General features: G+C 43.9%; 1 protein-coding gene across 1 annotated transcript in view; it reads right to left on the minus strand.

The window, feature by feature from the left end:
* LOC126154146 (cysteine-rich motor neuron 1 protein-like) overlaps positions 1-15,767 on the minus strand; it is a 116,218-nt gene that overhangs the window by 66,628 nt on the left and 33,823 nt on the right. Inside the window, exon 5 of the mRNA XM_049916117.1 lies at positions 8,476-8,654. Within this exon, the coding sequence (XP_049772074.1) occupies positions 8,476-8,654 (179 nt within the window). The remainder of the gene's footprint in view (positions 1-8,475; positions 8,655-15,767) is intronic.

The following is a 15,767-nucleotide window of genomic DNA, read 5'->3' on the forward strand; positions in this document are numbered from 1 at the left end:
CGACACTAGTACAGTGTATATCCACCTTTCGCAGCAATGCAGGCTGCTATTCTCCCATGGAGACGATCGTAGAGATGCTGGATGTAGTCCTGTGGAACGGCTTGCCATGCCATTTCCACCTGGCGCCTCAGTTGGACCAGCGTTCGTGCTGGACGTGCAGACCGCGTGAGACGACGCTTCATCCAGTCCCAAACATGCTCAATGGGGGACAGATCCGGAGATCTTGCTGGCCAGGGTAGTTGACTTACACCTTCTAGAGCACGTTGGGTGGCACGGGATACATGCGGACGTGCATTGTCCTGTTGGAACAGCAAGTTCCCTTGCCGGTCTAGGAATGGTAGAACGATGGGTTCGATGACGGTTTGGATGTACCGTGCACTATTCAGTGTCCCCTGGACGATCACCAGTGGTGTACGGCCAGTGTAGGAGATCGCTCCCCACACCATGATGCCGGGTGTTGGCCCTGTGTGCCTCGGTCGTATGCAGTCCTGATTGTGGCGCTCACCTGCACGGCGCCAAACACGCATACGACCATCATTGGCACCAAGGCAGAAGCGACTCTCATCGCTGAAGACGACACGTCTCCATTCGTCCCTCCATTCACGCCTGTCGCGACACCACTGGAGGCGGGCTGCACGATGTTGGGGCGTGAGCGGAAGACGGCCTAACGGTGTGCGGGACCGTAGCCCAGCTTCATGGAGACGGTTGCGAATGGTCCTCGCCGATACCCCAGGAGCAACAGTGTCCCTAATTTGCTGGGAAGTGGCGGTGCGGTCCCCTACGGCACTGCGTAGGATCCTACGGTCTTGGCGTGCATCCGTGCGTCGCTGCGGTCCGGTCCCAGGTCGACGGGCACGTGCACCTTCCGCCGACCACTGGCGACAACATCGATGTACTGTGGAGACCTCACGCCCCACGTGTTGAGCAATTCGGCGGTACGTCCACCCGGCCTCCCGCATGCCCACTATACGCCCTCGCTCAAAGTCCGTCAACTGCACATACGGTTCACGTCCACGCTGTCGCGGCATGCTACCAGTGTTAAAGACTGCGATGGAGCTCCGTATGCCACGGCAAACTGGCTGACACTGGCGGCGGCGGTGCACAAATGCTGCGCAGCTAGCGCCATTCGACGGCCAACACCGCGGTTCCTGGTGTGTCCGCTGTGCCGTGCGTGTGATCATTGCTTGTACAGCCCTCTCGCAGTGTCCGGAGCAAGTATGGTGGGTCTGACACACCGGTGTCAATGTGTTCTTTTTTCCATTTCCAGGAGTGTATATAAGAATAGAAACAAGGGTTAACGAAGTCACGTATCATACACAGGCACCTAGAAAAGCGCACTGTAGCGAAATAGGCATATCGCAGACCAAACAATAGAGCACAAAGTACTTTAAACATAGCGGTAATTTGGATTTCTTTACTTATAACGTCCAGTGATGATGTTGGCTGGACCACTACCGGCGCGCCTCTCTGATACTCACATTAACAAATGTGTAGATTAGGGCTTTCTGATAGGTATGAAGGGTATGAGATTACGACTACGATTTTTTTTTTTGCTTGTTTCTCTCGTGAAAAAAAAAAAAAAAAAAAACGAAGTCGTATCTGGCTGTGGCTCTGTAAAGGAAAGTGTGCTTACAGTTTTAACATTTGGTTAGATTTATTTTAATCCGACGACAGTGTGATTAGACCGTAAATGTACAAACTATTCAATAATCAAGTTTTCAATCGCGAAATGGAAAGAATTATGTTGGGAATGGTGTGAAAGCACAACATAGCAAATACACAAGTAAGAATAAAGACTGTAGAGTGGATGCCTCAGCGGCTGTTACTGAACTGTTGGAGAGGATATTCTGCAATAGGATAGCACCAACTATCTTGAAAGGTCGCAGGTTCGAATCCTGCCTTGGGCATCGATGTGTGTGATGTCCTTAGGTTAATTAGGTTTAAGTAGTTCTAAGTTCTAGGGGACTGATGACCTCAGAAGTTAAGTCCCATAGTGCTCAGAGCCATTTGAGCTATCTTGAAACATATTCCTTTAGAACAGGCTGGCTTCAGACCAGACTGCAGTTGCAGTGATCAATGCTAGTATTGTCAACTTGCAAGGGCTTCGAAAATCAGAAGAAAACAATGACCACCTTTATGAACTTAACATCAGCATATTATACAGTATGGCGGAAAGGGATCCTTCTAAAGCTCTGAAGAACAATTCTATGTAAAAGAATTGCACAACTACTCAATAACATGCTGTCCAACAAGAAACTCCAATTTCACCTAAATGGTCGAATAAGCAAGGTGTACAGTTTAAATGACGGACTACCACAATGATCCGTATTGGTCCACTACTATTAAATTTATATTTTCCAACTTACCAAAAACGAGAGAAAGAATATTTATCTATGCTGATGACATAGCATTGGTGACGCAGCCTAATGATTTTACAACTTCAGAAACGACTCTCACTCAGGATTTGCGAACTCTAGGTGAGATTTTTTAATGTACGGTGACTCAAAATAAATGAGACAAAGTTGCATCGTCCACCTCCCACCTGAGTAACATGCATGCTGGCTATAAACTGCAAATTGCATTTAGAAATCAGTTGCTCTCATTTAACCCATTCCCAAAATATCCTTGTGTGACCCTGGATCGCTCCCTAAAAGAAAACACCTAACTGAAACAGCCTAAAAAATGAGAACCAGAAGCAACATATTGCACAAACTCTCTGGACCAAGTTAGGGAGCTAAGATGTCATTTCTGAAAACAACTGACGTCTCACATGTGTATTCTGCCGGTGAATATTCCTGCTCAGTGTGGTTGAATAGTTCATACAGACGTGCTTGTTACACAGCTTAATGTGGCCATGAGAAGTATATCCGGCACAGTAAAATACCCGCCCATACAACGGCTACTTATTCTGTCTAATATCGAACCACTGAAGATACTAAGTCTAGTTGCGTTGAAAATAGAAGGGAAGAAATGTTCCAGAAATACCGAGCTGTCACTGCACCACAGCTGTTCAAATGTGTTTGAAATCTTATGGGACTTAACTGCTAAGGTCATCAGTCCCTAAGCTTCCACACTACTTAACCTGAATTATCCTAAGGACAGACACACACACCCATGCCCGAGGAAGGACTCGAACCTCTGCCGGGACCAGCCGCACAGTCCATGACTGCAGCGCCTAAGACCGCTCGGCTAATCCCGCGCGGCGCACCACGGCTGTGTTGCCACTCAGAGGCAACGACTAAAGTGTATGAAATCCTCCTGGAGACTTGGCAAAAGGCTTACTTCTGAAGAATCCCAGCCAGAAACAGAATGGCGAGACGAGTGGTTCGCAGCCAGTCCCTGACTCTGAAGATCTACCCGAGGTTGTGGACCACCCTAAATTGCACACGCACCAAGCACGGAAGATGTCAGGGCAAGAGAAGAACCGCTGAAAGTGCCAAACGTGACTGCGGATACCAGAGACAAAAAACACACAACACAGTCACAGACTGTCCTCTATGGAAATATGCTGGAACTCTGTCAAGCATACACAAAGTCTCTGAGGATGCAGTCTCCTGAAAAGGAACTTTAGATACCCAACTAAACTGCTTACAAATATTTAAAGAACTTTCCTTTGTATTACAATCTTAAACTTAGAATATCTATTCTGTTTATAAAAATTACTTTTTTCTTTTATTTGTAATTCATCCAAGTGTTTTTTTAATTCATTTTATTCGCATGGATAATATTATCTTATCGATTTAATCTAAACCCTTCCTAACCACGAATGGATATAATTTATTTTGTCTGTAATTTATGAATATTGTATTACCGTTAACACCATTGCTGCTCAATGTAAGTAATGTATCCTGGATGCCATATGAAAAAAAAACTGAAACAGGGAAGGAAGGAAAGAAGGACATATACGGCTAGGTCCCGTCGCCATCCAGGCCAGAGCAGAACCCACAAGGAGCCGCACCCCGCTTATCACAGGCCGTGTTTGGCAGGCGTCGATTTGTGTTTACCTGCAGAGTGAAGGCGGCCGCCGCCGTCCCGCTTGGTGTTCCGGGCTGACGCGGCACCTGGATGTGTGGGCTCAATGCGATAAGTTATAAGCAAAAAGGCAAACAACGCAGGACACGTACTCTTGCGACAGAAAGCCTTTTCATCGGTTTGAGACGTCTCGCTGTCCTTTCCATGTTGATACCGGAAACTCTGGTTCACAGAATTCACACGATTTCCAAGAAGGTAACCCTTTCAAGAAGGCATTACTTCTAGTTGTATAATAAATACGGATACAAAAAGCACTTCACTGTCAGATGCTCTTGATCCCGGCTTAGTACTCTATATGCCGATAATATCATCTGTCATTCTAACTTCCCACTTAATTCCCTATCTTCGTGTGCAATGAAAACATGCTGACGCCGTTAGACTGTAATGTTTTATGTCACATTCGTATTACCCGTCCATGATACTAAAAATGGTTCAAATGGCTCTGAACACTATGCGACTTAACTTCTGAGGTCATCAGTTGCCTAGAACTTAGAACTAATTAAACCTAACTAACATAAGGACATCAAACACATCCATGCCCGAGGTAGGATTCGAACCTGCGACCGTAGCGGTCGTTCGGCTCCAAACTGTAGCGTCTAGAACCGCACGGCCACTCCGGCCGGCTCCATGATACTACTGCACTTGGCCAGCCGCGGTCGTTATCGGAAACACGCGGTGACTTTATAATTAACAAGCGCAATGATGACTAAGGAAAACGCATCGCATTGGGAGTGGTTTCAAGACAGTTGTGCATATACTTCCAAGTGCTCCTCTTGAAATAACACGATAACAACTCACAATAAACGGACACAAGCGTCCTCGCTCCCAGGTGCAATACTATTGTGGTCGACTAATATAAAAGTGTGCCGGCCGCGGTGGTCTAGCGGTTCTAGGCACTCAGTCCGGAACCGCGGGACTGCTACGGTCGCAGGTTCGAATCCTGCCTCGGGCATGGATGTGTGTGATGTCCTTAGGTTAGTTAGGTTTAAGTAGTTCTAAGTTCTAGGGGACTGATGACCACAGATGTTTAAGTCCCATAGTGCTCAGAGCCATTTGAACCAATATAAAAGTGGCGCATCGGCAACATGAGACTCACTCGTTGTCTTCGCAAAACAAGGCGTCAGGCAACATAATGGGGACAGCTGAGGAGTGTATTCAAGAATCTTTTCTCTCGGCTTGCCTTCATTCTTAAAAGGTGCAGACCTTACATAACGTCAGCCTGAATCTTACATCATCCTGACAGAACAGTGTTATTCTTTTGTTTCACATCACAGGAAGATGAAGAAATTTTTCCTTAGTTCAGTTTCCAAAACTAACAAGATTGGACGATACAACGAAATAATAAGCAACCAGTTGCATAAAAGAAATTTAACTTCTTTATCGGTTTAGGGCACTTAGCGTCCTTCTTCAGAAGGTTATACCTGTCGCATTATTTGCGAGTGTCAACAAAAAGATGCATACAGTAAAATGCCATGGAGAGAGGAGCACCAGTTTTTCTCGCAGAGGATTTCACACTACGCCATCGAGAAGCATCTGACGAAATGATTGCTGAGTATTTCTCACATCTCTCTTTGTGACAGCCGCGCGGGGTTACCCGAGCGGTGTAGGCTCTGCAGTCATAGACGGTGCAGCTGGTCCCGGCGGAGGTTCGAGGCCTACGTCGGGCATGGGTGCGTGTGTTTGGCCTTAGGCAGGTTAAGTAGTGTGTAAGCTTAGGGACTGACGACCTTAGCAGTTAAGTCCCATAAGATTTCACACACATTTTAACATTTATACTCTCTGTGACATCTGTGGAGAGCGGTGATGGAACTTTTCGCGAAATTCCACGAAATTGGCCCTGTGACAGGCAAACCGAAAGCTGAGCGATGGAAAATGACTATGCTGTTCTGGCATCGTTCAGAGGACACTATTCACCGTGTATTGCAGAGATCGTGGAGCAGCGATGAGAATTTTCGCCACACATGAAAGACACCATTACAAAATTCAAATTTTATACACTGAAGCGCCAAAGAAAGTGGTATAGGCACGCGTATTCAAATACAGAGAGATATAAACGGGCAGAAAACGACGCTGTGGTCGGCAACGTCTGTATAAGACAACGAGATCGATTACTGCTGCTACAATGGCAGGTTATCAAGATTTAAGTGAGTTTGAACGTGATGTTACAGTCGGCGCACGAGCGATAGGACACAGCATCTCTGAGATATCGATGAGGTGGGGTTTTCCCGTACGACCGTTTCACGACTGTTTAGTGAATATCAGAAACCGGCGAAACAGCAAATCTCCGACATCGATGCGGCCGGAAAAACATACTGCAAGAACGGGACCAACGACGACTGAAGCGAACCGTTCAGCGTGAAAGAAGAGCAACCGTTCTGCAAACTGCTGCAGATTTCAATGCTGGGACAGCATCAGCGTGCGAACCATTCGACGAACATAATCGATACGGGCTTTCGGAGCTGACGGCCCACTCGTGTGCCCTTGATGAGTGCACGACACAAAGCTTTACGCCTAACCTGGGTCCATCAATACGGGCATTGGACTTTTCATGACTGGAAACATTCTGCCTGGTCGAACGAGTCTCGTTCCTAATTGTATCGAGCGGATGGACGTTTACAGGTATGGAGACAACCTCATGAATCCATGGACCCTGCATGTCTGTAGGGAACTGCTCAAGCTGGTGAGGCTCTGTAATGGTGTGGAGCGTGTGCAGTTGGAGTGGTATGGGACCCGTGATAAGTCTAGATACGACTCTGACAGGTGACACGTACGTAAGCATGCTGTCTGATCACCTGCATCCATTCGCGTCCATTCTGCATTCCGACGGACTTGAGCAATTCCAGCAGGACGATGCGGCACCCCACACGTCTAGAACTGTTACAGAATGGCTCTAGTAACACTCTTTTGAGTTTAAACACTTTCGCTGGCCACCAACATCCCCAGACACGAACATTACTGAGCATATCTGGGATGCCTTGCAACACGTTGTTCAGAAGAGATCTCCACCCCCTCATACTCTCTTCGGGTGTATGGAGAGCCCTGCAGGATTCATGGTGTCAGTTCCGTCCAGCACTACTCAGACGTTAGTCGAGTCCATGCCACGTCGTGTTGCGGCACCTCTGCGTGTTCGCTCGGGCCCTACACGATATTGGGCAGGTGTACCAGTATCTTTGGCTCTTCAGTGTTTATTGACACGTGGCATATTGTGTTCTCCATACGCAGTAGACATTCGGATATGAAGTCACTTTCTGACACTCCTTCAGCTGTCAAGAACTGCACTACGCCTCACTGTTGCTCTTTCTGTGCCTCCATGGTGATGGCGGACCTACACACGACTTTCTGACCTCACGTCAAGTACGTCTAACAGACAAATGGCACAATTGTGAACGTTTGCGCTGTTCCTTCTTGATTCTCAATAGAGAGAAGTTCTACGCACATACCTACCTGCTTTACCAACGCCGGAGCCATGCTGGTTATATGGTCTGTCTTGTTTCCATTTGATTTCCTCTTATATCGATCTCCTCTGGGTATCGTGGGCATACAGAATGCCACGCGATTGTTGTTTGTGCAATCCATGGTGATTTCTACAGAGAAGACAATCGGTTTGCAGAAAGATCTTAATACGCGAGTATAAAACGTGTTCTAAAATTCTACAACAGACTGATATTAGCAATCTAAGTTTATGATATAGTACTGTATTGTGCGTCTGTTCGACGACCATTCTTGAAAATGTGAAATCACTGGGAACACCTCGCTCCTCTATTAACATACGGGAGACTGCTGCTAGAAGTGAGGGAAGCTCTTTTGTATATTCTGATTGGAATCGCATGAGCATCCCATTAGATCCAGTCGCCAGGTTACCTAGGTTACTTTCGGCAAATGCCGCTACGATTTCTTTGATATGCCCACAGCTGAATTTTTGTCTTTTTCTTGTTCTTTCACCGATGGTTCGTTAAACCACAATTTCCTCCCGCTTTCTTTTAAGGACTCTGGTCTAGCGCCACATACGACGTTTGAACCATTTTTTTTCCTTTCTCTTGTGGAAGCAGCAATTTTATTCACTTTTTACGGTTGGTACAGAGTAAGACAAAAGTAAGAACATTTTCCCCTTTTCGTTAGAACATTTTCATTTCGAGTTTCATTGATAGTTTTATTTTTTGAATGATGAATTTTACTTTATTTCCTTAGATATTCGTATTCTTCCGCACCTAGCAGTATTTCCATTTCCTTTGTTTCCTCAGAAACTGTTCACTCCCTCCAGTCACCTCACCCTCTCCCTTACCCCATCATCCTACGCTCTCCACCTGCGATGCTTTTTACGTGCCATTAACGCTGGGTCCGCAAACTCTTTTTTTTCTCAGCCGAAGTAACAATGGTAGCCAGAAAAGGGCTTTCATACATTTTTGAAGTTGCCCACCACGCGCGCTTTCGCGTTCCACATACCGCAGCGACGCAGGTGGCAGGTGGCAGCACGTGCGCGCAGTGCAGCGCCACTGTCCGGCGAGGCCCCATAACTCGCGGACGCGCGCCGCCGCGGCCGCGGCGCCCAGAACAAACATCCATATCTGCGCCCCGCCCCACGCGGACCGCAGGGTAAACAATGCCGGCCTGCCGTATTAAATCTGTCCCAGCGCGCGCTTAAAATTCCCACTGCATTTTTCACAGGAGCAACGTACGCGGCCGAGAAGTATGCCGGCATTCCTGTGTCTGCTTCATTTCTCCGGCCACACGACTGCGGGCTCTACCAACAATGTCCTCCTCCTTGCCTTCTCTTCATCCTCGGCTCTCTTCTGTATTTCTTGTTTCTTTGTTGTTTTTTTTTCCAACGGACGGACATGCTCGGACGATATCCTGTACGTTTCAGCACAAGAGTGTGTATTCAAGAATTCAAAGTACTTCCAACACTAGAAGTAAATTATGTCGCGCTATGGTCCTATAGGATACCAGGCGACGACCGACCCCTGCTCCGTCTTCTGTTAGAGTTGTACTGCAGTGGCGCAGCACGACGAGAACAGTACATAAGCAATACTAGAGAATGTGCGTAGTTGCAGTGGCGTGGGAATCAGAGGGACGAAGATGACACAGGTTCACAGTTTTACTGAAGTGGTAAGAACTGCTTCACTCAATATACACTGAAGCGCCAAAGAAACTGGTATAGGTATGCGTATTCAAATACAGAGATATGTAAACGGGCAGAATACGGCGCTGCGGTCTTATAAGACAACAAGTGTCTGGTGCAATTGTTAGATCGGTTACTGCTGCTACAATGGCAGGTTATCGAGATACAAGTGAGTTTTAACGTGGTGTTATAGTCGGCGCACGAGCGATGGATAGGGCATCTCCGAGGTAGCGATGAAGTGGAGATTTTTCCCGTACGATCATTTCACTAGTGTACCATGAACATCAGTGATCCGGTAAAATATCAAATCCCCGACAACACTACAGCCGGAAAAAAGATCCTGCAAGAACGGGACTATGACCACTAAAGAGTTTTGTTCAGCGTGACAGAAGTGTAAACCTTCCGTAAATTGCAGCAAATTTCAATGATGGGCCATCAACAAGTGTCAGCGTGCGAACCATTCAACGAAACATCATCGATATGGGCTTTCTGTGGCGAAGATCCACTTGTGTACGTTTGATGACAGTACGACACAAAGATTCACGCCTCACCTGGGCCCATCAACATTGGACTGATGATGACTGGAAACATGTTGCCTGGTCATTTCAAATTGTACCGAACGGATGGATGTGTACTGGTATGGAGACAGCCTCATGATTCCATGGACCCTGCGTGCCAGCAGGGGACTGTTCAAGCTGGCGGAGGCTCTGTAGTGGTGTGGGGCGTGTGTATTTGGGGTGGTGTGTGACCCCTGATACATCTAGATACAACACTGACAGGTGACACGTACGTAAGCGCCCTGTCTGATCAGCTGCATCCATTCATTTCCGTTGTGCATTACAACAGATTTGGGCAATTCCAGCAGGACAATGCGACACCCCACGCGTCCAGAATTGCTACAGGGTGGTTCCAGGAACACTCTTCTGAGTTTAAACACTTTCGCTGGCGACTAGACTCCCCACACATGAGCATGAATGAGATTTTCACTCTGCAGCGGAGTGTGCGCTGATATGAAACTTCCTGGCAGATTAAAACTGTGTGCCCGACCGTGACTCGAACTCGGGACCTTTGCCTCTCGCGGGCAAATGCTCTACCATCTGAGCTACCGAAGCACGACTCACGCCCGGTACTCACAGCTTTACTTCTGCCAGTACCTCGTCTCCTACCTTCCAAACTTTACAGAAGCTCTCCTGCGAACCTTGCAGAAATAGCACTCTTGAAAGAAAGGATATTGCGGAGACATGGCTTAGCCACAGCCTGGGGGATGTTTCCAGAATGGAATCTGCCAGGAAGTTTCATTATTGAGCATACTTGGGACGCCTTTCAACGTGCTCTTCAGAAGAGATCTCGGATTTGTGGAGAGCCATGCAGGATTCATGGTGTCATTTCCCTCCAGCACTACTTCAGACATTAGTCGAGTCCATGCAACGTCGTGTTGTAGCACTTCTGCGTGCTCGCAGGGGCCCTACGCAATTTTAGGCAGATGTACCAGTTTCTTTGGCTCTTTTGTGTATTTCGAGCCATTACACCGCCGTCCAGTGGTTCCCAACGTGAGGGTAATTACCGTCTGAGGGGTAAAATGATATTTTCTGAAGGATAAAAACAGAAGAGTTGATTACGGTTCGTCATGAAACTAAATTATTTTTGAAATATCATTCCTATAATCACAACTTCATAATACTGTAATACTGATTACAGTAATTACTAGTCATTACGTTTTTTTTCAAGCTTTAATGCACAATACAACATGGTGGAGGATACAGCTTGCGAAACAAATGTATACTCATCATGTTCCTCGCACATTCCACCCATCACACACATACTTTGTGCCAAGCATCTACGAAACTAAAATCGAGATACACACATCACATATGATTAAATATCTCATGAAAATACCTTCTCCGAGTTGTAGGTGCTTCACACAATCGGCCAGAAATTGCTTCTCTATTCATTTCGAACAGATAAGCGGACTAATTGACAGCACAACAGTAGTTATGCACTACTGCAGGCCTACACAATATTAAAGGGTGTTTCAAGAAGCATGACATAAATGAAAACTCGATATTTATTGATAAAAACATACTACAATCATGGGATAGATTGCAGAACACAAAATCTTAAAGTTTTAGCTATGCTGTTACAAATGCTCTGTATCTATCAGCACCAGCACGAAGAACATCTAGACGACAGCTAAATTTGTCATAAACTTTACACAATGTATCTGCTTTTGGAGGCTGTTATTCTGTTCTTCACTGCTTCTATGTCACAAGGTAAATGCTAGGTGAGCACACTTTCCTTCAGTATCCCTACAAGAAAAAATCGCATGGCGTCATGTCTGGCGACCTTGTAGGCCAAGAATGTTTGAGATCGCTGCGCGGGATTAGCCGAGCGGTCAAATGCGCTGCAGTCATACACTGTGCGGCTGATCCCGGCGGAGGTTCGAGTCCTCCCTCGGGCATGGGTGTGTGTGTTCGTCCTATGGATAATTTAGGTTAAGTAGTGTGTAAGCTTAGGGACTGATGACCTTAGCAGTTAAGTCCCATAAGATTTCACACACATTTGAACATTTTTCAGTGTTTGGGATCCCTTGCGCCCTATCCAGCAATGAGGCAAAGTATTACTGAGAAACTGGCGTACGTTGTTGTGCCAGTATGGTGGAGCTCCATCCTGCTGGAAAATGGAGTCATCAAGAGTCGAGTAGACTTTCGTGGACTTCGCTCAAATGTTTGGCGAATTCTTTCCATCTTGACATCAGAAGTGCGATGTCGATCTGGACTGTCACCTTTGCACAAGCATCCTGTCTCTTCAGATTGGCGATACCAACAACGAATGTTTTTGGGTGCAGGCGGATCAATGCCAAAACGCCGACGAAAAGCATTGTGGACCGAAATCACTGACTCACTCTTTACAAGCTGCAGCACACAAAACGCCTTCTGTTGAGCGGACGCTGTCTTAGTTCTGACTAAACTGAGAAGACGCACTGAGTGACATCTAGCGGTGATTTTTTGGAACTACAAGCAACGCCCATTCAAACAGCACGTATTTCCTTGCCGGAACGTCCTAGGTTTCGTAATTGTTACCGTCGACAATCAGGTCATTCTTTTTGAAACACCCTGTATCATTATTCTTCTTTCGTTTTACCCTCTTTGGGATACGCTAGATCAATCATTTCTTTATGCGTTGTACTTTTCTTAGGGCCCAGTATTTCTTCATTATTTCTGATCTTCTTTTCCTCTCTTCTTCCGAGATGAAGGATTTGGACTTCAGTGTAGATTTCTCTTGGAACCGTATGTTTTCATCTTTAGTAATTAATTTAGCTGTTTGATCAATAAGTGAATTTTCTGAAATCTTTAATTCCACTAGGTCTTTTTCAATTTCTTTAAACCAGTTGGGTTTCGTTTTGCGGCTACGGAAAAAGTCAAAGATTTGTTTAGTTAGTCTGTTGGAATTCATTCTCAGAAGATGACCATAAAAATTTACCCTCCTTTTTCGCATAGTATCCGGAAGTTTTTCAATTTTCTTGTAGAGTGTTTCATTTTTGACGTATTTAATCTTATTTTCTTGAAATTTTGATCCTATGATTTTTCTTAAATTTTTTCTTTCCTTTAGCTCAAGTTTCTCCATTTGGGCTTTGAAATTCATGTTTAGTGTTTCTGCTGCATACAGTGCTTCTGGCTTAATCACTATCTTGTAGTGTGTAATTTTGGACCCCCATGAAAGGGATTTTTTGTATTTTTATGTATTTTTTGTTGGTTGGAAGATCATTTCAAGTTTATTTTTTCTGGACTCCATTGCTTTGCTTTCCCCAGCATTCCAACTAATCCATTCTCTGAGATATTTGAATTCTTTTACTATTTCAATCTTTTGTTCTTGATGTTTGTTAATATCTTAGTTTTTTCAAATGAGATGTGAAGACCTATTTTAGCTACTTGTTTCTTTAGTTCAAGGATTTGCTCCCGTGCTTCTTCCATTGTTTCAGCAAACAGGGCCATATCATCTGTATCATCATTATTATTATTATTATCATTGACTTTTTTTCTCGGACTTGAGTCTGGTTAAAAATGGAACGTGACGCGGACCTCGGTCAAGCGTGACTTCCTTGTAACTGTATGGTATATGTTATATTGCATTTAGGAACTTTCGGGTAATTGAACATGTATCAATAATTACAGATTTTTGTAGTTGTATATATATGTTTGGATGTAGCTGTATTGCATTGATGTACTGGTGAATATTGTGAGGTATGACTCCTGTAGTTGATAGTATAATTGGGATAATGTCGACTTTATCCTGATGCCACATGTCCTTGACTTCCTCAGCCAGTTGGATGTATTTTTCAATTTTTTCTCCTGTTTTCTTCTGTATATTTGTTGTGTTGGGTATGGATATTTCAATTAGTTGTGTTAATTTCTTCTTTTTATTGGTGAGTATGATGTCAGGTTTGTTATGTGGTGTTGTTTTATCTGTTATAATGGTTCTGTTCCAGTATAATTTGTATTCATCATTCTCCAGTACATTTTGTGGTGTGTACTTGTATGTGGGAACGTGTTGTTTTATTAGTTTATGTTTTATGGCAAGTTGTTGATGTATTATTTTTGCTACATTGTCATGTCTTCTGGGGTATTCTGTATATGCTAGTATTGTACATCCGCTTGTGATGTGATCTACTGTTTCTATTCGTTGTTTGCAAAGTCTGCATTTATCTGTTGTGGTATTGGGATCTTTAATAATATGCTTGCTGTAATATCTGGTGTTTATTGTTTGATCCTGTATTGCGATCATGAATCCTTCCGTCTCACTGTATATATTGCCGTTTCTTAGCCATGTGTTGGATGCGTCTTGATCGTTGTGTGGCTGTGTTAGATGATACGGGTGCTTGCCGTGTAGTGTTTTCTTTTTCCAATTTACTTTCTTTGTATCTGTGATGTTATGTGATCTAAAGGGTTGTAGAAGTGGTTATGAAATTGCAATGGTGTAGCTGATGTATTTATATGAGTGATTGCTTTGTGTATTTTGCTAGTTTCTGCTCGTTCTAGAAAGAATTTTCTTAAATTGTCTACCTGTCCATAATGTAGGTTTTTTATATCTATAAATCCCCTTCCACCTTCCTTTCTGCTTAATGTGAATCTTTCTGTTGCTGAATGTATGTGATGTATTCTATATTTGTGGCATTGTGATCGTGTAAGTGTATTGAGTGCTTCTAGGTCTGTGTCACTCCATTTCACTACTCCAAATGAGTAGGTCAATACTGGTATAGCATAAGTATTTATAGCTTTTGTCTTGTTTCTTGCTGTCAATTCTGTTTTCAGTATTTTTGTTAGTCTTTGTCTATATTTTTCTTTTAGTTCTTCTTTAATATTTGTATTATCTATTCCTATTTTTTGTCTGTATCCTAGGTATTTATAGGCATCTGTTTTTTCCATCGCTTCTATGCAGTCGCTGTGGTTATCCAATATGTAATCTTCTTGTTTAGTGTGTTTTCCCTTGACTATGCTATTTTTCTTACATTTGTCTGTTCCAAAAGCCATATTTATATCATTGCTGAATACTTCTGTTATCTTTAGTAATTGGTTGAGTTGTTTATTTGTTGCTGCCAGTAGTTTTAGATCATCCATGTATAGCAAATGTGTGATTTTGTGTGGGTATGTTCCAGAAATATTGTATCCATAATTTGTATTATTTAGCATGTTGGATAGTGGGTTCAGAGCAAGACAGAACCAGAAAGGACTTAATGAGTCTCCTTGGTATATTCCACGCTTAATCTATATTGGCTGTGATGTGATGTTATCTGAATTTGTTTGGATATTAAGTGTGGTTTTCCAGTTTTTCATTACTGTGTTTAGAAACTGTATCAATTTAGGATCTACTTTGTATATTTCCAATATCTGTAGTAACCATGAGTGGGGTACACTATCAAAGGCTTTTTGGTAATCAATGTATGCGTAGTGTAGGGACCTTTGTTTAGTTTTAGCTTGATATGTCACCTCTGTATCTATTATCAGTTGCTCTTTACATCCTCGTGCTCCTTTGCAGCAGCCTTTTTGTTCTTCATTTATAATTTTGTTCTGTGTTGTATGTGTTATTAATTTCTGTGTAATTACTGAAGTTAATATTTTGTATATTGTTGGTAGGCATGTTATGGGGCGATATTTAGCTGGGTTTGCTGTGTCTGCTTGATCTTTAGGTTTCAGATAGGTTATTCCATGTGCAAGTGTATCAGGGAATGTGTATGGGTCTGCAATGTAACTGTTAAATAATTTAGTTAGATGTGAATGTGTTGAGGTGAACTTCTTTAGCCAGTAATTTGCTATTTTATCATTTCCAGGGGCTTTCCAATTGTGTGTAGAATTAATTGCTCGGGTGACTTCATGTTGCAAAATTATCACTTCAGGCATTTGTGGTATTATCTTGTATGTGTCTGTTTCTGCTTGTATCCACCGTGCATGCCTGTTATGTTGTACCGGGTTTGACCATATGCTGCTCCAGAAGTGTTCCATGTCTGTTATGTTTGGTGGATTGTCTATTTTAATGTGTGAGTTATCCATTGTTTGGTAAAATCTCTTTTGGTTTGTGTTGAATGTTTGGTTTTGTTTCCTTCTATTTTCACTTTTTTTGT

This window comes from Schistocerca cancellata, chromosome 2 (assembly GCF_023864275.1).
Source record: "Schistocerca cancellata isolate TAMUIC-IGC-003103 chromosome 2, iqSchCanc2.1, whole genome shotgun sequence".
Classification (NCBI taxonomy): domain Eukaryota; kingdom Metazoa; phylum Arthropoda; class Insecta; order Orthoptera; family Acrididae; genus Schistocerca; species Schistocerca cancellata.